Source organism: Lotus japonicus, chromosome 1, assembly GCF_012489685.1.
Source record: "Lotus japonicus ecotype B-129 chromosome 1, LjGifu_v1.2".
Taxonomy (NCBI): Eukaryota; Viridiplantae; Streptophyta; class Magnoliopsida; order Fabales; family Fabaceae; genus Lotus; species Lotus japonicus.
Window position 1 is genome coordinate 20,763,995 of NC_080041.1, and position 19,951 is coordinate 20,783,945.

At 38.5% G+C, this 19,951-nt stretch overlaps 3 protein-coding genes across 3 annotated transcripts; 2 read left to right on the forward strand and 1 right to left on the reverse strand.

Annotated features, from left to right (window-relative positions):
- Positions 1-9,188: 9,188 nt before the first annotated feature.
- LOC130729656 (uncharacterized) lies at positions 9,189-10,217 on the forward strand. Its single transcript, XM_057581478.1, has 3 exons — positions 9,189-9,296; positions 9,375-9,530; positions 9,678-10,217. The coding sequence occupies exons 1-3, from the start codon at positions 9,189-9,191 to the stop codon at positions 10,215-10,217; spliced, it is 804 nt and encodes a 267-aa protein (XP_057437461.1).
- A 310-nt stretch (positions 10,218-10,527) lies between these two features.
- On the forward strand, positions 10,528-12,742 carry LOC130734074 (60S ribosomal protein L10). The gene is made up of 4 exons (XM_057586372.1): positions 10,528-10,681; positions 11,516-12,017; positions 12,194-12,275; positions 12,473-12,742. The coding sequence occupies exons 1-4, from the start codon at positions 10,672-10,674 to the stop codon at positions 12,548-12,550; spliced, it is 672 nt and encodes a 223-aa protein (XP_057442355.1). The 5' UTR covers positions 10,528-10,671; the 3' UTR covers positions 12,551-12,742.
- Positions 12,743-15,258: 2,516 nt separating this feature from the next.
- LOC130734073 (cysteine-rich receptor-like protein kinase 10) lies at positions 15,259-17,629 on the reverse strand. The gene is made up of 5 exons (XM_057586371.1): positions 16,736-17,629; positions 16,148-16,267; positions 15,929-16,059; positions 15,628-15,838; positions 15,259-15,497 (listed from the first exon to the last, which is right to left on the reverse strand). The coding sequence occupies exons 1-5, from the start codon at positions 17,547-17,549 to the stop codon at positions 15,259-15,261; spliced, it is 1,515 nt and encodes a 504-aa protein (XP_057442354.1). The 5' UTR covers positions 17,550-17,629.
- Between the last annotated feature and the right edge of the window lie 2,322 nt (positions 17,630-19,951).

Sequence of the window (19,951 nt, forward strand, 5' to 3'; positions counted from 1 at the left end):
TCACTATGTCTTTCTGTACTCTAAGTTTTGAGGTTTTTGCAAAACTGTCCAAATAACTTCATCTTTCTATCTAAACCTCCTCCCTACGTGCCCAAGAGCATGTTTAGCGGATTACATTTCGCCGATTCTCGACGAACTGCCGCCGAGTTTCAATTCTGCTTTAAATACCCATTTTTAGACAAAGTTTCATCCTTTATACTGAAAACTCTCGACTTAGCTTAGCGCTAATAGGATTAGTCGTCATAAACGTCGTTGGTGACGTCCCCATCAAGTTTGTTTTTCGAATTTCCAATTTTGAAATTCTGAGCTAAAAATATTGACCAAAATACCCCTACGACAGTTTTCGATTCGATAATTTTTCCGAGTTTAGATTCACCTTAGTTACGACTAATGAAAGCCTATGAACCAAGTTTGATCGAAGAAAAGTCGGCGCACACAATTAATGTGTGTGGCCGTGAGCTCTCCAAGGGGGGGGGGGAGAAAATTCCTTTTTTCAAAAACTTGTTTTATCGCGCTAGATTATCGTACTTCGGAGTATATGCTACTTCGTGTAACCTTAGTGTGTATTGATTGCTGAGTTTCTGACTGATTATGATGGAATTCTGTGGTTTTTGCTCTAAGGTTCATTTGAGGAGTTTCCAGAAGAGGAAGGCGGAGATTGTGAGGGAAAGCTTGAGGATAACGCTGGAAGAACCACAGGTGAGGGCTACTCACTAAACTATTAGTTAATGCTTTAGGTGTCGACGAATTCGACTTGATTTACTGTTTATGCACTTGTTTGTGTTTGACTGGGAAATGTTTTCTGAGGCTTCGGCTGACAATGATGATTATTCATCTCTTGATTGTTTTTTAGATTGATTCGCATGCTATGTGCTAAATGGTTAATCTAGGATGTGTGATATTTGATCTATATGCTAAGTGTTACGTGGTTAATCTAGGATGTGTTGATATATGTGTCATGACTGTTGGATTGTGCTAATTTGACTATGCAATTACACATATATCTGTTGTGCTTCAGAGTGAGGATAACGGGCATGTTATGCCAAATTTATTATGAGATTTTGGGAAAGTTTGACGGAACGAACGGAGATTCAGGTCTTGTTATTGTTTTAGTGGATCGAGACATTCTCTAGGAGCTATTTGGGATTATGGGATCTTTGAAACTCATAAGATTTGCGATAAAACTAAATGGAAACTATTTTACAAGGAAAATTCATAAGACATTAAACAACCTATGAATCTTTAAATAATGATAACAATCTCGAAGGAAAGCTTAGGATTCAAATCTTAGTTTTGGAAAATGAGAAGTGTTGTAACACCCCGATTTCCAGGTGTCACTTTAGTAACCAAAAATAAACTTCACGCGGAAAACAGGTAATTTTTTTTTCGTTTGATTCCTTTTAATAAAAGCAATAGAAATTAAAGACCTAACCCAACACTAACTAACCAACATACAAATATATACACATGTACAGCCTCAGCTGCACTCCCACGTCACGCGCATTCGCAGTGACTCCAAAGTAGTGTGCCCGTAGGCAAATATATACAGAACCAGAAGTGTGAGTGAGAAAGTTGTAATTACAATCCACTAGTAGAATGTCGGCCTCAAAATGGCCTAAGCAAAACCCCTACAGTCCGACTGACTCACTGTGATCCCTCAATAAGAGAACCACACGACAAGCCACGCATCGGGAACCTACCCTGTCCCAAAAGTAAGACGAATCAGAGCTCTACACAAAGTATGACGCCTGCCTAAACCTACCCTCCCAGTACTGCTCACATAACTGAGTCCACAGCGAGCTGAAGACGGCAAGTTGAAGCTCAGCTCCATGCGTCGTAAAACTCCTTTCGTCAGACGTCCACGCTCGTCAGTCCGGTCCTCCAACTCAAACCTGATCCTCCCCGAGTGAGAGACCATCGAAACCCAATCCACCGTCGACATCTGGCAGCAGGCCGACCGCCCAAACACAAACATGAAACCAAAGCCAAGGCGCTAGGGTCAACTCACGGAAATAAGTAGATATACACTCAACATGTGATATGGGATATAGATATATATGTTGATATATATATATAAGTAATCCTAGCATGTTATTGGCTCTAACAATGCTTCAATAAATCAAACAGGACACGATTCCAGTCAGAATGAATGTATGCGTGAAATGCAATTATGATCCGGATTGTGACGCGTTCCCGTTCGCCACAAGTGAAGCATTCCCGTTCTTCACTATGGATGAACCATTCCCGTTATTCATCCTTGGTGAACCATTCCCGTTATTCACCGTATGATGAACCATTCCCGTTATTCATCATTAATGCAGTGGTGAACCATTCCCGTTATTCACCATGAGATGCACAGGTGAACCATTCCCGTTATTCACCCGATTGATGCAATATGGTTAGCCAAACATCGAATCGTCCTCCCACATAAGTGTTTAGCTCAAACCCAAACTCAAAACAAACCCAAGAGTTAGTGTCGGTCAATACAACACAACTCGGAGTAAGTGTCAGTCAATACAACACAACTCCACCCACAAGAGTACACAAGGGTCTAGTGTCGGTCAGTACAACACAGCCCAAGCAACAAGAGCGCTAAGTGTCGGTCAATACAACACGGCTCCAACAACAAGATAACCCAAGGGATTAGTGTCGGTCAATACAACACAACCCCAACAACAAGAGTACGTAAAGTACTCGGTGACTTTCAATCATCACCGTAGCTCACCTCAGTGGCTTTCCCCAAAACCAAACCCACAACAGAAGTCGACTTTTCCCCGTCTTTCGTAAATATTTTCCCCTTCAGTTCTCCTATGCTTAAACGTTAATAAAAATTGTTTCAATTCGAATTAGTCAAGTTATGAGTTTATTTCTCAAAGTCTAAGTTTCCCAAGTCTTTATTTTTCGAAAGTCTAATCATTCTAAATTTCCAAAAACCAACCACCCAAAAGAAGTTTCCTGGGGAAAGTCTAAGTAAACCAACGAATACCAACAAATGGCTAAGTCTCAAACCCCTCGTTTGGACTTGCCTAGGGTTGTTCATCCAACCCGAAATATCAAAGATCACCAGATCAATGAATCCCCACTCCGAAGTCGCGTCAAAACGCACAATCCAACAATCATCTCAACATCATCAGTTATGTAAAACATCATAACAATAAATCATCATCATAAACAATATCAAAGTAAAGCATAAGTCGAATTTATCGACGCCTATCATGCAGTCATAGCTAATATGTAAGTTGCCCTAACCTTAGGCGCTTTCCTTACTAAGTTGCGACTCAATTCCAATCCAATCATATCTTTGCTTTCCTGTGTTGGCTCACTTCCGTTTGTTCTTTGTCTTCGTCGCCATGCGTCTCCGTTATTCGTACCCTTCATAAGTACATATGCTAAACCTTAGTCTCTAAGGTCATATCTAAAGTTCCAAAATAAGTTTAGCTAATCTTTCTAACTCACTTAGGTCAATGCATATGCTTTATGTTCCAAGGGCTAAAGTCCGAAGAGAAAATATTTGTGATTTTTTTAAGGAAAGGTCCTTAAGAAAAACCCATTTTGCAAACCAGTCCTCAACTTTTAAGTAATTCAACCATAGTCCCTTGATAAGCACATAATCACGAAAAGGTCCTCATATAAATGTAAGTTATTTTTCAACCCTCAATCTTTAATAAATTTATCAAACAGACCCCAATACTTTTAAAACTCCAGTTTAACCCAAAACTTCTCAACCTCTTGTGTTTAAGCCCAAAGTTTTGTCACCATAAACTTAACTTATGATTTTCACTAAATAAAAACAAGTTTCAGAATTGATTTTCCAAACCCAAAACACATGTCATAGGCTCGGCCACGACTACATAAATATGTATAAATTTTCCTTTTTCCCCAAATCACTTCCAAAGCCATTTTTAACATTTAAAAATAACTAATCAAGGCTTAAATTAAAATCATTAAAATCCCAAAATCACTTAACTAAAAAAAACAACTTTTTAGAAAACTAATCAGTGAAATCTATAGATCCGGTGATAGGGAACAACAATTGTAAAAGCACTTTGGATAAAAGTCATTTTTGAAAAAGCATAACAAATCAAAACTCAATCTTTACCCATTAAAAACATGATAAAAAGGAGAAGAGGTTTTACCATGAAAATGCCTTAGAGGTGGTGGTGGTTTGTGCCTTGCGTGGGTGAAGAGAGAACCAAGGTGGTGGCTTGATCATGAAGGAAGAAGGCACAGTTGTGTGTGGGCGCTGCCACAAAGAAAATGAACGAGATGAGGTTGGTGATGAGAACAAGATGAAAGGAACAAGGATTATAAATTGCTGCAGAAACCAATTGAAAATGAGAGTAAAAAGAGTGGTGAGGGAAAGAAGACGTGAATAAGAGAAACAGAGGGACTACGGTGTGCGCATTCTGCCAGGGGAAAGAAATTTGGAATGAATAAAGTAGAAAACATGTGGTAAAAGGAATGGATTGGCCAACATGAAAGACGTGGAGCAAGAAAGGTCAAGTAAAATGGATGAGATATTTATTAATCGGTACAGATTGATTTAGACGCTGAATGATTTAACTCATAGAGTTAAGATAAAAATATAAGGGTGATATATTATTATCCCAAAAATTATGAGGAACTCTATGAAATGATAAAATATAAATTTGAATCACTTTGAGCAAAATAAAATGATCCATGAATCAAGAAATGAGTAGAAACTAAGCTAAAGAATAATTGTGAGACAATTAGAACAAATATGACGTCGTCATATTATGCATCAGAGTTAAGTATCTCTCTATAAAAGGTCGATACTTGTTCCTGGTTCATTTAAGGGAGAAAATAGCTTGAACGTAGTATGGGTTGAAATATGTCGCAAAACTACTTTTTGCGTTTGACGTCGGATGAAGAAACTTCCTTCTGAAGAAAGATTAGAAATGTCGAAACAAATCTGGCTCGCGGACGGAAACTTCGTTAGAAGTCCCGAATAGAAAAAGTCTTCATCCATCGCACGAATCTAGGGTTTCGAAGCAAAGAAATTAGCGTCGTCGGACTTCCGAAAAGTGAATACTATCGTGCGTACAGTCCAGGGTTCCGAAATGAAACGCTGGTCGAAGGAAAAATAAAGAGAACCTTTTATTTTCCCAAGAATTCGAAATCTCACTTAAACGTTGCTCTAAAAGCGCAATTAGCCTATTCTGGACACTCTCGCCATAAGGCAGGTGTGCAGACGACTCGCACTAATTCCTAAAACGACTACGCAACATTCCTCAAGCAATTCCTGAACTTTCTTCTTCATTAATCTTTCTCAAACATCAAACTCCTGTCACGCTTACACTGATCCTACGCGTGAGTCAGAAATTAACTCGCTCTGTAAATCCAGGTCTTACAAGTGTCGTCAAGTCCAAGTGTTGAGGAAACTAATAAGTTCTGAGTATGTTGATACTCTATTGCTCGAGGAGCAGTTTTGTTGTTGGGCTATCTAAAAGATAAGCCGGGAAACGGGTAGTTTCCGAGTATGTTGATACTCTTTGCTCGCTGAGCAGTTTTGACCATCGGATGGAGATGAGTCGGATGATTTGAGAAATCATCATGAGTTACTACTTTTTATAATTAATTGCCTTTCGTCACAGAATCGACATTTGCCTTAGGGTATCTTTTTAGAGACAATAAGATAGCTAGAACACGTGGCGACGTGTCGAGTGAGATCGGAGACGTTGTTTGGCTAATCACTTTGCATTCATGCACACATTTTGAGGTTAATACACGGTGGGATGCCGGACCTCGGTGGATTCCAAAATGGTCATAAGACCCGGATTTCCACGTAAGAACACTGCGGTGATTCTTAGTAGCAGACCGAAATGGCAGACCTTCGGGTTTACTGTTGATCTGGCTACCTTTTGTTTGGTGTAAGAGGAACGCGGGCCGAAATGGTCCCACAGTGGCTGGTGTTAGGGCTGATCCGTTGATGCCCATCCCTCCGGAATGCATCTTGTCAACCGTCATCTCATTCATGCAACATGCATACTAACTTAGTTGCTGAGTGTGATTGATACTTGTTAATCTTATTTGATGCATGTTAATTGTTATTAGTGTCGTTTATATTCATTGTGAAATATACAACTCTAGGATGTTATCTCTAACTTATAAGCCTAAGTAGCTATCCCTTAAACTGTATCTATTGGAGTTATTACTTACATAATTCTTTGGAGTTGACCCTCGCGTCTTCTGTGTGTGCTTTGGCGGACTACGCCCTTTGTCAGATGTCCATGGCGGACTGGTTCACGATGGTTCACCCTTCGGGGGGGACTAGGTTTGAGATGTTGGATCAGGATGACCCCAGCTCATGGGTGGTCGACCCCGCTGGCCACCGAGCGACTTACTCGGGGAGGATTATGGAGGACCGTGTCGACCGTCTGGGACACTTGACGGAAGGAGTGCTGAGGAGATACACTGTGAGCTTCAACCTGCCACCCGGCGTGCACTGCGGACCCGGTGTAGGAGCACCACCACCACCGTCATCTTCGGATGATGAGGACCCCTCAGAGGAGGAGCCTGTGGGAGGGACTTCTGCGGAGTCCAGCTCACCCACTGTTGCTGTCATTGATGACTTTGGCTCGGGCCCTAAGCCAGCACAGGAGTGCATCGCAGTAGCGAGAGGAGGACGGATGGTGTATATTGACTTAGTCGTTCTGGATTCCGATTCGGACGATGATCACGCTAGCATGTAGTTTTGAGTGCTGGTGTGAACTCCTCTAGACAGGATTAGTGTAGGAGTAGAGTCATAGCTCTGACCGTCATGTTTCATTTGGGACATGGTAGTTTCCTGACCGAAGCTTTTTGTGTGGTTTCTCTACGGAAATCACAGAGAGTTGGTTGGACTAGGGGGTCTTGTTTTAGGCCGTTTGGGCTGACTTATTCTCATTTTTGAGGGATTGTGTTGCGGACACTTGACCTTTCTTTTTGGATTGTACATATTGTCTATGAGCGTTACTTTCTGTTACTTCCCGTCACTGGAGGATACTCGTGACGTGGTTTGCTACTTACAGCGGGGGCTGTAATTATATATTGTACATTAGTCAGGTTATCTTTTGTTGTAGAGTTTCATTTCACTAAGTCTTTAGTTTTATTATTTAAACAAATCGAGAAAAAAAAAATATTCACGTTTTTCCGCTTTATATTCTTTTTGGTTACTAAAGTGACGCCACCGAATTCGGGGTGTTACAGTTGCTAGGTGTGCTTCATGTGTGTGATTAGGGTTTATACCGAGTTCATGATGTGTGTTCTCTCAGCAACTTTGTGCCTTTGTGTTAAGCTGAGAGTTGTTGTTAGTTGTGTGATCATGAGATATGTCTTTACTCTCTTTTAAGAGTTCAATCATTGTGGCAGTGATTGTGAGTGAGAAAGTGAGAGGGGATCTCATACTTAGGGGGAGGACTAAGTAATAAGCCACGGGTAGAGATAGGTAGAAAAGGCAGTGAGCTGGGGCAGTTCAATTAAGACCTTTTGTGTACTTGACTCTCTATAATAGTGAATCATCTTTCTCGGGTGAAAACCCTCCAGACGTAGGTGATATTGCACCGAACTGGGTTAACAGTCTCTTGTGTTGATTTTATTATTTATGTCCTTTAACTTGCTTATTTACACAAGATGTTGGGTTATCTGTCGAATGTTGTACAAGATGTCTTAGGCATCTGGTAGAACATTTGTGCTACGATTGCCAGAATTTCATCTTTGTATCAATAATCACAGGTACCTAAACCTCTTCAGGAGGTTTAAACAGTGTTCGTAATCTCAACACTGTTCGTGATAATTTTCCTCATAACAAGACCATCTTCCTTCTCTAAGATTTATCTTTGAAACCAAGTTTAGGCATGCCTTAGCCTAATAAAATTTCAATAGAGAATGACATTTGCAGCATAAAGGAACTTAGAAATCCTTTTTAAGTCAAAGAGTGCATTTTTTTAACTTTAGGTTCACATTATTGTGTGCGAGTATATATATGCATTCTACACAAGTTTAGAGCTGCTTAGTTTTTCTCTCCCCATGATGTCGAGAAATAACGATAAATAAGATACATGCAATATCTTCTAGCAATAGCTCAAATTCATAGCATAATCTCAGCTTTCTTTTAATCTCATCTAAGTGTTGTTTACTAGATAACGTAGAACACATAGCTCACATAAAAAGTTCTTAAATGAAAGATATTAGGTTCGTGACAACAAACCAATGGCGATGGAGAGAATGACTCATTGGCTTGATGCATATAGATGTTGCTACTAGCAACATCCATGTCTAAAAAAGAAATAAGGACATTTGTTCTCTTAATAATTGTCTAGCTATAAATAAGAAACATTTAGCAAAATATCTTTGCCTGATCATTCTTAATATGAGCATGTGCATCTTGATATTCAAAATCATGTCACATACCAACTTGATCAACAGGCGAGGAGACCCTCAAATGGGACAACTACGCGAGTCAAACTTTGTGCTCTAGCATAGAAGATGAGAGTGGATGCCTTCTGGCCTTCTAGATGTCTTTCTTAGAATCTCTAAAAGTTAAATCTCATTTTCCTAGATCTTTTTTTTTCAAAAATTTTAATTTGAAATAAAACACTCTAAAACTAAAAGGCAAAAACTATTTGGACCATCCCCCTTTACTATCCACACCATCCCCTTATTTTTAATCCCAAACATACCCCTAACATAAAAACAAAAAATACTAAAAAAAGAACTACTCTCCAAACCCCATCCCTTCTTCCTCTTCCACACTCACCTTACCGATCCCTACTTCATCATCTTTCTAAATCAACACATCACACGGATTTGAAGCTCCAAATCAGTGTAAACGTCAGTGGGTGTTTTCAAGAGAAGTGTAGAAGCTAAAAAAAGGTGTGATGTCGAAAATTTTCCCATTTTTCGTTAAAAGTTGGGTATTGGTTTGTGCCGCAATTTAAATTGCGGAAGGTTGGTCGTTACCGCAATTTAAATTACAGTTTTGGTTATAAAATGTGTTTGTTACGTCCGCAATTTAAAGTGTGGGGTACATACTTGGCCTACCGCAATTTAAATTGCAATATGAATCGCAATTTAAATTGCGGACTCGACCGCAATTTAAATAGCGGATTCGACCACAATTTAAATAGCGTTTTCTGTGACAGTAACTTAGTTTTGCGTGGTTAGTGAATTTTGTTGTCTATAGCATAATGGTGACTGGAAAATCTGAGGAAGTTGACAAGCCATCCTTAGATAATGATGATGATGGTAAAATTGTTGTTTATGTGGATCTCACAAAGGCTTTTACTACTGATAAAGTAAGTATTAAATTGGTATTTTAAGGACATGATTACGTTTACTTGATGAGATAATGATTTGTAATCTTGTATCTGCAGGCTTTTGCATCCCACGCTGATCTTATTGATTGGGCTCGTCATGTAGGTAGAGAGAATGACTATGTTGTTATTGTGACTAGGTCCAACTACAGATCTGAAAAGAGGAAGCCTATGATAACATTGAGATGTGAGCATGGTGGGAAGTATAGACAAGTGGTGCAAATGTTGAAGCGCAGACAAACTGGAACATAAACGTGTGATTGCCCTTTCAAGCTAAGAGCAAGGCTTAGCGAGATTGATGGGCGATGGAAGTTGAATGTTCCTTTTGGGATGCCCAACCATGATACTGCTGAAATTTTACAGGGTCACTCTTTTGTTGGTCGTCTAAATCCTGATGAAAAGGCCTTAGTGGGAAGTATGATTGAGAAAAGAGTTAAGCCCAACGACATATTGATTGCAATAAGGGAGAAAAACTCTAACAACCTGACTAGAATCAAACAAATATATAATGAGAAGCAATCATACAATCGGATTAAGAGGGGACCTTTCACGAAGATTCAACACTTGATAAAGTTGTTGGAAGGTGAGAAATATGCACACCGGTCTAGGGTTGAGGGTGCTTTTGATGTGATTAAATCTCTCTTCTGGGCTCACCCTAATTGTATTCATCTTTTTAATGAATTTCCTACAGTGGTGCTTATGGATGGTACATACAAAACCAACAGGTATAGGATTCCTTTACTTGAAATGGTTGAGGTGACATCAACTAATTTGACATACTCTATTGCCAAATGCTTCCTCCTTTCTTGTTCGGTGCCTTCTTGTTCCTTTGCTTCTTCTTCCTTCTTCCTTCTCTTTAATGCACTTTCTTCCCTCTTTCTTTCATCTCCTTCTATCTGCTAGAATTTTTTTTTTTTTTTTTGATTTGGGAGAGTTGAGAGAAAGAGAGTGAAACCGTAAGAATGAGAGAGGGAGATGGTGGGGGAAGGGAGGGGGAGTAGTTTTTTTTTTTGTAAACTGAGTTAGTTTTTTTTTTTAAAATTTGGGGTATAAATGTATTTTCGCACATAAGGGGATGATGTGAATAGTAAATGAGGATGGTCCAAATAGTCTCAGCGAAACTAAAATTACCCGTTATGTTATTTTTCTTCATAAAAATCTTGTCCAATTCAAGCACCCTAGGAAGAAATCTTCAAACAAGAGATGTGGGGATTGGGCCCAAAACAAAAGCCCGTCTCTTTAGCCCTAAACTGCTGCTGCGGCCTCTATATAATGTTCTGCATTGCTAGGGTTTCGTTCTTCTTCCATCCACAGATTCAATCCCCAACGCGCAGCTGAGAGAGACCGCGCCGCTGCCATGGGAAGGAGTAAGCACTCAACCCCTATCTCTTTTCCACCGTCATTTCTGCTATACATGACTTCGTGATTCTCTTGATCGGTTTTCAATTGAACCCATTTTAGCTTGTTTATGCTAAGATTAGGTTTTATTATTCGCTTGTTGAGAATTGGTTATGCTGAAACTTGATGTATTTTACATGTTGGTTTGTTGTTGCTGCAAAATGGATGTAATAGCTGATTGAATTAGCTTTGAGATTGGTGTTACCTTGGATTTGATTCTCAAAGGGTTTTGTTGGAATATGTGTTTATTATATCTTGTTTTAAAGAAGTTGATATGATTTTGTATTGAATACTTGTTGGATTCTTAGACCTTGTATGAACTGGGATTATACCCATTTTTTATTTGATCAAGCTTAGAAATTACTTCAGATTTAAACTATTTGATGTTTTGAATAATCTTTTACTAGAGCTGTATTCTTTGTTTTTTTTGCTGTAGTCATTATTTCTTTGTTAGCTCAGCCTGAGATTTATTCAGATTGGTGGACAAGGATCTTTTATTATTATTGGGATGTCTGGATTGTAAGGTTGCTTAATAGATGGTTTCATGAACTCAATGGGTCTTCAGAGCTTTACATATTCTTTGAAATCTCTTGTGATTCTCTGATGCAGTGGCTTTTTTTGTTTGTCAATCACTTGTGCTTATCTTTAAGTTTTATGTTGTGAACTTTTTGGTATATTACTATCAATATTTCATGTTTAGTTTTTTGTTTCCTGTAATTCTGGAAAATTGTTTTAGATTGATTTCATTTGTTTCTTTGTCTTTCAATTGTGCTGATGGTAATTGTAACTTTTGTGTGATTCAGGACCCGCAAGGTGCTATCGCCAAATTAAAAACAAGCCGTACCCTAAGTCACGTTTCTGTCGTGGTGTTCCTGATCCCAAGATCAGGATCTATGATGTTGGTATGAAGAAGAAGGGTGTTGATGAATTTCCTTTCTGTGTCCATCTGGTTAGTTGGGAGAAGGAAAATGTCTCAAGTGAGGCACTTGAGGCTGCTAGGATTGCTTGCAACAAGTACATGGCTAAGTTTGCTGGCAAGGACGCTTTCCACTTGAGGGTTAGGGTCCACCCATTCCATGTCCTTCGGATCAACAAGATGCTTTCATGTGCTGGAGCTGATAGGCTTCAGACTGGCATGAGAGGTGCTTTTGGAAAGCCACAGGGTACCTGTGCTAGGGTTGCTATTGGGCAGGTTCTTCTTTCAGTCCGCTGCAAGGACAGTAACAGCCATCATGCCCAGGAGGCCCTACGCCGTGCTAAGTTCAAGTTCCCTGGTCGTCAAAAGATCATTGTCAGCAGGAAGTGGTATGTATTTGTTCTAAATTGGAAGCCACCTAGGCACCTGAACATGGCTGGTTACTTTTCCTCATCACCCCGATTTGAAGGATGAATAATACCTTACATCCATTGTAGATTTGCTTCATGTAATTGTATGTAATGACTTAACACTAATTATTAATTATTGTTTTATATACTTTCAGGGGATTTACCAAGTTTTCTCGTGCTGATTATCTGAGGTACAAATCAGAGAACAGGATTTTGCCTGATGGTGTGAATGCAAAGGTAATGTGAATGCAATATTCTGTAATTGTAACTTATTTGCATATAGTTGAGGACATTATTCTAAACTTGGATCATGGTAATATCTGGAGCTTTTTCTGATCTGAGAATGAAGTACTCCATGTGTATTCATTTAGTTCTTCACTTATCTACTCATTGATAAGATTGGACTCTTATATTATTTTCTTGCTGTTTTGCAGCTTCTTGGATGCCATGGACCATTGGCTAACCGCCAACCTGGAAGAGCCTTTATTGATGCTGCCAGTGCAACTGCCTAGACCTGCCTGTTTTGAAGTATCATAGTTTCGTAAGAATGAATTTGGATGTTGTTTTGTCCGAACATATTAAACTTAATGGAGTCTACTTTTTGGTTTTGCGAACCACCCTGGATATCTAGTGTTATATTTTGTTAAGGACCTAATTTCCGTTTCTCCTCTTTAGCATTTGATATTCTATTGCTGTTCAGCTAATATTCGGTCACAGTTTTCTACTGCTTTTGCTATCTTGCATTCTTGCTAGATAAAGTGGTATGCATTTACAGATCATTGATTAGGTTTTGTCTGCTCACTATATGGTGAACTCGTTTGAATGTAGTTTACTCGATGTCTCTGCTATTGCCTCAACAGTAATCAATAAAAGTAGAATTTTAATTAGTCACTTTGCCAATTAGAACCACAACAGCATCGGATATAGTTTGAACATAACTTTAATCTCATGCAAATTCAGAAGATATTTAGACAAACATGTGAAAAAAAAAGTTGCTTTTGGCTACCATAATTTTAGTTTCACTGTGATTTTCTTTTTTACCATATATCTCGACTGTACTCATGTACACAATCTCCTTTTTAAGTATGGTTGTTTGTTGATTGGTTTGGTTGAGTTTGGGAACTTCGGATACACAATCTTTTTTAAGTACTGATTTGGTTGAGTTTGGGAACTTTGGAAACTTTTTTGTCCGGTTACGAAATTGAAGTCAAATAACATCTTAGCCAACTCAAAGAACTTGCACATAAGCATGTGTCATAAGGGAAGCTTGAATGACTTATGAATGAATATCCTGTCTTGGCTTGTCTAGTGTTTGAGCGGGCGCATGACCAATGAGAGTCAACCTTGCCCTCGGAAGCCCTTCTATAAAGGCTTCCTTTGGACTTGAGCGTCTGAGTATCTTTTGCTAGTACCCTTGCCATGGTCCAATAGCTTCATCGTGCACCTAAGACCGTTGTGCTCCACTCTAGAGACCAAGGAGAACCTCCAAGTCTTAGGTTGTGCTCCACTGCAGAGATCGAGTCTAGATCTGATTCTTTGATAGCTGTAGGTATGGGCATAAGGGTTCTGGTGAATCTTGAAACCGTTGTGAGATAGCTTTGTAGTACTTCATGGCCTTGTCCTTGTTCCAAAGGATTAAGGATAAAAAGGCATGGTGATAACAGATGAATGGCATTTGATGCCAGACCGTGATGATTTTTCTGGTAACCATCAAACTCCATGAAATGTTTTCCCCCCCTTAATATCAATATTTTCCACCAACCATCGACTATATAAGTTCTGGAGGAATAAATTTCTATTTACAATGAAAATGGACAATAGTGTTGTTTAGCCATCTAAAAGGGTCTGAGAAAGATGGTTTCAACTCCAGTAAACAAACGGTAGTTTTGAGCTTGTTTACATTAAACAAATGCAATAAGATACCAGATTTCTTACACCACCAACGGAATACTCTAGTGTGGAAAGAGCACCAAGTGGCACTCATGGCTTAAAAGCCAAACCATAAACTTCAAAATCAAATTGAATGTTATATTACAGTTTCTAATTCACTTTAAACAAACAACTGAATCAGATCCATTAACTGAGTCTTTGCCCGGCCAAATCAAAAGACATTCTATTTTGGTTGAAACATTGATGATATAAGTGAATACTATCATCACCCCAATGACCAGAATCTAATTAACGAGGGTATAGCTCTGTAATTGAAACCTCATTTATTGATTCTTGAGGTAATCTATTGATGGATTCACTTGATCTTGTTTCCCCTGAATTCTCTTCGAGGCTTCTAGTTCTACCCATGAAAAATCCAGGTTCTGAAGGCACAGGAAGATTGAGAGAATAGCTGCTAAGCATGAGTGCAATGGTAGCCATAGGTGGTCTGTTAGCGATGTTTTCTTGAACACAAAGTAAACCAATGTGAATACATCTTATCATTTGATTTCGTGAACCGTTGTTTAATGTCGGATCTATAATATTTGCAGGTGTCCCCTCCCTCCAGTTTCTCCATGCCTGCAAGAATTTGCTTAGTTATAGATAACCATAAGACGAGGCTACCAGTTCCATTTCATCAGCAAGAAAGAAACAACAGTCACAATAGAAGCTGGGTATGGGACAAACTATGTCTATATGTCTACTGAAATTAGAAAATTTTGTCAACAGTATACCCAAACATATAATATATAAATGATTAAATAAGTTTTAATTTCACAAAATAAGTAGAGACAAACAAACTCAGTTTCTCTTGTATACAATTTCTCATGTAAAGGAAGACTTACAAAACTCAGCAGATCTTCCACATTCTCCCCATGACGAACGCCACTGTTTTTTTGGCCACTAATAATCTCAAGAACTAGTACACCAAAACTGAAGACATCTGATTTTACTGAAAATTGTCCATACATTAGATACTCAGGTGCCATATATCCACTGCATGCCAACATGAACAAACTTAATTAGTAAAAATGCTTTGACTCTTTTAAAGGTTACATTTTGTCAATATCTGATTTTGTGTTGGTGAAGAAGTAATTGTTGCTATTCGATCTTTTTGAATGAGCTTGACACTTATAACAACTAGTTACAGAGTTTGGATGCAGTCCATCCAATTCTCTTAGTTAACAAAATTATTTATCATGACTGAATGATAATGTAAGAGCAAATATTAGTTGTTAGTTGATTCAAATTTAGCTTTTATGACAATGGTAGGCACATATTCTAGTACTTACTAGGTTCCAACAATTCTATTTGTATTTTCTTGTGTTTGGTCCACAACAATCAGTCTTGCCATGCCAAAATCTGCTATCTTAGCATTCAGCTCGTCGTCTAGGAGAATATTGCTTGCTTTGAGATCGCGATGTATAATGCGCAATCGCGAATCCTCATGAAGGTAAAGAAGGCCTCGAGCAATACCATGTATGATTTTGTGGCGCATTTCCCAATCCAATTGCGCTTTCCTGGTTGGATCTGTATTAATTTTAAAGCTATGTTAGTAGCCAGTTAGTCATTGTTCGGTTACAAGCTGGAATCACTTATTGGAGCTTCTCTACTTGAAGTAACAAAACAACAGGATAATAATGCAATGTTTTTAGCTTACCAAATATGATGTAGTCAAGACTTTTATTTGGAACAAATTCATAGATAAGGAGCCTTTCTCTCCCTTTCAAACTGAAACCAAGTAGCCTAACTAAATTTCTATGTTGAAGCTTGGCCACTAGAAGCACTTCATTCTTAAATTCCATATCTCCTTGGCCAGAATTCATTGACAATCTTTTGACAGCAATATCTTGTCCATTGGTTAGCTTACCCTGAAAATATATACCAATATATTATGCTCAACAAGTTCTTCCTCAGCCATGCATGTTATGCAATGTTTTGATGAAACAATGTTATCTTACCGAGTAAACAGCACCAAATCCACCTTCTCCAATCTTATTAGAATCAGAAAAATCATTTGTAGCAACTCGTATGGTGTCAAAGTTGAAGTGCAGTGACTCATTGGTTTCAATTTCATCATCATAATCATCACCTTTTGAAGGTAATGGGAAATTGAGTTAGACAAAGGAAATGTCCTTTTCAGATATGATAAGTACAATCAATATTGAACATGGACTTACTTTCAAAATTTTCACTTGGCTTCTTCACTCGTGAATAGATGCAGATAGAAATGAGCACCAATGCAACCAATACAACTGGAACTGCTATGGCTATGGCAATTTTAGATGTGTTACTCTTCCCTGTACAAATCAGAAATCCTTGGTGGGATTGTCCATAATATAAAAGCCTATTTGTATACAAACTAAAAATGGAAGATTGATGCATCAACATATACTCTTATGAAAATGAATATTGTGTAATTAACCACATAAACCCACAAACATACACAATTTAATTAAGTGCTAATGTCAATAACTAAAAGGAATGTAAATTCCCTTCACATGGTCCGAAACAAGAGTACCAGAAGAATCAAAGTACTGATACAAGAGTTAGCATAGAGCAAAGTAACTACCTAATAACTAGCTCACTAACTAACTAATCACCTAAGTAGGAAATTAACTAATAAATCAATATTTCTAATAATAACCACTTAGTATCTAAGTTGGCTCCAAAAGAAAACAGAGAAAACACTCTGAATTCAAAACTTGAAGCATACTTCAATTCTTGCATTTTAGTGTTATCTTCAATGTGATAAATATATATAGTACCTTCGGATGAAGTCTGATTATTGGAAGTTGAAATTGGTGGTGGTGGTGAGGATGGTGGTGGTTGATACTCATAGAAGAGGCTGCCTTCATATCTCATATTACAACTTGGTCTAATAACTCTACCACCTAGCTTCCTTTCACAACATGATGGTATCTCTCCAATAGCCCCGATCAAGCACGAATCACATTGTTGGCTCGAAAGATCAGGCGTGCACTGCACCAGGCCATACAAGTCTGGAAGATTTGGACTAGAAACGTTTCCGGTAGCGTACTTTAAGCGCGAGTCCCCTGACACAGCCCTGATTTTCAGGCTGTTCAACAAGCTCCCCAGAACCTTGTTGAACGCATCCACATCTATCACATTGTTGCGGAAGTTCCTCATGCGAATCGTAGGAGTCTTCTCCATCTCACCAAAAATTTGCCTGTTGGAGTACCTCAGCATGCACCTTTCAATATACCCAATTGCCTCTTTTTGGTTGGGACAATGCAGTGTGAGGTTGAACCTTGAGTTGTTGAGGCAGGTGAGGCATTCGTCACGTTTGAGGTCTCCTCTACAGAGTGCTATGGCTGAAACTTTTTCAATGCCTTGGCCATAGGAGGAATTGTAGAAACCATAGTTGATTTCTGTGTTGGAAAGGAGATTGGAGAGGAGGGTGTTGAGGTTGTTGTGGTAGGTGCTGTTGAGGGTGTAGTTGCCTTGGTCTTTCATGCAAAAAGCAGTGAAGTTTGGTTGGGCTCTGGCTTGATCAGACACCATTATCATGAGAAGGAGAAAGCTTTGAAAGCAAAGGAACCTACTAGGAAGAACTACCATTGTGAATGTAATTGTCCTCTCAACAAACGAAGGATTGAATATGAATGAAGAGATTCTATGTATTGCTAAATGGGGGTGTTGTCCACTTGAATGATGACCAAGACTAGTTGAAGTCAACTTATTACCTTTTCCTTCATGTAGTTTTGATTACCATTTTTAGGGCCGCCCATGGGTTGTAACTCTATAACATGTAGGCCAATAATGTTACTTATAAAAGATGCATATTTTCGTAAAAGGTATTCTGTAAACATTTATGAGATTAATTCTCTCAAAACTTTACGATTATATCAATTGAGTATGTCTCTCTTAACAATTTTTTCTCCATACATATGGTTCAAAGATCAAACCCTCGACTGGATACTTAGAGCTCCAATTAACCATGCTTTACTTGACTTTATTAATAAAAACTACATATATAATTTCTAATCCACTTATCTTAAACACAATATTGAATTATTTAGGATGTGGCTATTTGATTTCACATATACCAAGTTATTTCACTCACTAAAATATTAGGTAGATAGGACGGTGGAGAAAAGAATAGGGAAAAAAATGATAGATTACATGTAAACATATATTATATGATTTGATAGCGAAGGAGTTAGAGAATGAGAGAAAATTAGTGTATATAATATTGGTGCAATTACAGCCGCCACCAAAACCCTTCTCTTTCCCTCTAGATTGAGAACCACACCCGTCACCATGCTTACTTGCTTAGAAGCATCCAAACCAATGTACTCGTTCAGCCAGCTTTCTTGACTAGCATCTAACTACTTTGTGTCTTTCTTTCATAACACCTTTCCTAGCATGCCGCTTTCCTGTTTAGCCAATTATTTGTAGGGATTTGTTATTCGGATCCCATCACATCTATTCGAGCTCCCTATTAAAGTGCAAAAATATTTAAATGCGTTTAATTAAAAAATATAAAGAATTGCCACCCCCATTTTCTCTCCTCTCTCCTTTCCTCTTTCTTCCTTCACCACCACCACCACTACCACTACCACCACCACCACCGCCCACCACGACCACCACAACCTCCATCTTCTCCTCTCTCATCTTTCGTCGCTGTTCTTTTTCAGTTTTTTTCAACAACTAAATGCACTTTTCAAGTGCGTTATGGTCGCACTTTACAAGCGCGTTTTGGTCGCACTTTTAAAATGTGTTTTGCTGCAAATTTCAACAAAACTGATTTCAGATGATTTTTAAAAATTATGGAGACCACCACAATAAATCAAGATAGAATATTTGGAGATTTATGGTGGAATAATTTTTTTTCAAAATTCAAAATAAAATACTAGATGAAGGTGCTAAGGTAGAAAGACTTGATTTTTTTCTTCAACTTTGTAGTTGGTCAACTTCGCATCCGAGACAAAAATTATCAAATTTTCCAAACTGCAACGCTCCTGATTGTGAAGCGACTCATAGAAGGTGTAGGAATTTGGAAATTCTGATTGCATATTTGAGCTCAGAATGGTCCTATTACCTTAATCAAATAGTGACAGTCCCAAATTCCTTCTAGAAGTTAAACAACAAAAAAAAATGTGTGTTCCGCGCGGACTTTGAAAGTGCGTTATGGTTGCAATTTACAAGTGCGTCATGGACGCACTTTCAAAGTGCGACCATGACGCACTTTCAAAGTGCGACCATGACCACTTTGAACGTGCGACCATGACGCACTTTAAAAGTGCGAGCGAAATTATTTTATAAGGGATCTTTTCGGATTTTACGAATTTAACATGGTACGAATAGTTGTGGGGGGTCCGAATAATAACTCCCTTATTTATATCGGAAGGGTTTGCTTTCTCTTATTCAAGGGATCTAAGTATAATGTTTGGTTGTCACTCGAAATATTCTTACATCAAATGAGACATATACAGAAAGATAAGAGAGATGTAATATGAGTGAGTTTTACTGCATATGTGCTTCCCATGTCTTGTCTTGTGCAATGCCAAAAAAACTAGTAATAATAAGTTTTGGCATCTAAAAATAAGAAAAATTCAGCTAATAACGTCTGTTGTTGATTAGTTGGTTTCGACTGTTTGAATATGGCTGCTGGACTAATTGTTAGCTGATGGATCGACTAATAGTTAGCCGTCAGCCGATCTGGATCGACTGTCAGTCAACCATTAGTTGATGGATTAACTGTCTGTTCTATCCAAGAACATTGAGATGAGGTATAGTACCTAGAGTGTAAGGAACGTGATGTGAGATTCCTAAAGAGAATGAGAGCGTAACCGCTTTAGAGAGAGAAAGTAACCGAATTTTAATATTGTTATTTCTCAAATGAGCTAAAAGTCCTTTACAATTGGTATTCATCCCCTATTTATAGATGTAGAGTTGGGCTTGGCGCCTCTAACCCTTCCTATTGGGCCTCGGGGAAGGAGGCCTGTAAGACCCTAGAC

Bases quoted from the DNA above. Each gene is read 5' to 3' on its own strand.
- LOC130734073 (XM_057586371.1), bottom strand. From the start codon at position 17,549: ATGGTAGTTCTTCCTAGTAGGTTCCTTTGCTTTCAAAGCTTTCTCCTT. The intron at 16,060-16,147 runs GTAAGTCCATGT...TACCTTCAAAAG, and splicing joins GCCAAGTGAAAATTTTGAAA to GTGATGATTATGATGATGAA. The intron at 15,498-15,627 runs GTAAGCTAAAAA...AAATTAATACAG, and splicing joins TCTTGACTACATCATATTTG to ATCCAACCAGGAAAGCGCAA.
- LOC130734074 (XM_057586372.1), top strand. The intron at 12,018-12,193 runs GTATGTATTTGT...ATATACTTTCAG, and splicing joins ATCATTGTCAGCAGGAAGTG to GGGATTTACCAAGTTTTCTC. The intron at 12,276-12,472 runs GTAATGTGAATG...GCTGTTTTGCAG, and splicing joins CTGATGGTGTGAATGCAAAG to CTTCTTGGATGCCATGGACC.
- LOC130729656 (XM_057581478.1), top strand. From the start codon at position 9,189: ATGGTGACTGGAAAATCTGAGGAAGTTGACAAGCCATCCTTAGATAAT. The intron at 9,297-9,374 runs GTAAGTATTAAA...TTGTATCTGCAG, and splicing joins AGGCTTTTACTACTGATAAA to GCTTTTGCATCCCACGCTGA. The intron at 9,531-9,677 runs GTGCAAATGTTG...GAAATTTTACAG, and splicing joins GTGGGAAGTATAGACAAGTG to GGTCACTCTTTTGTTGGTCG.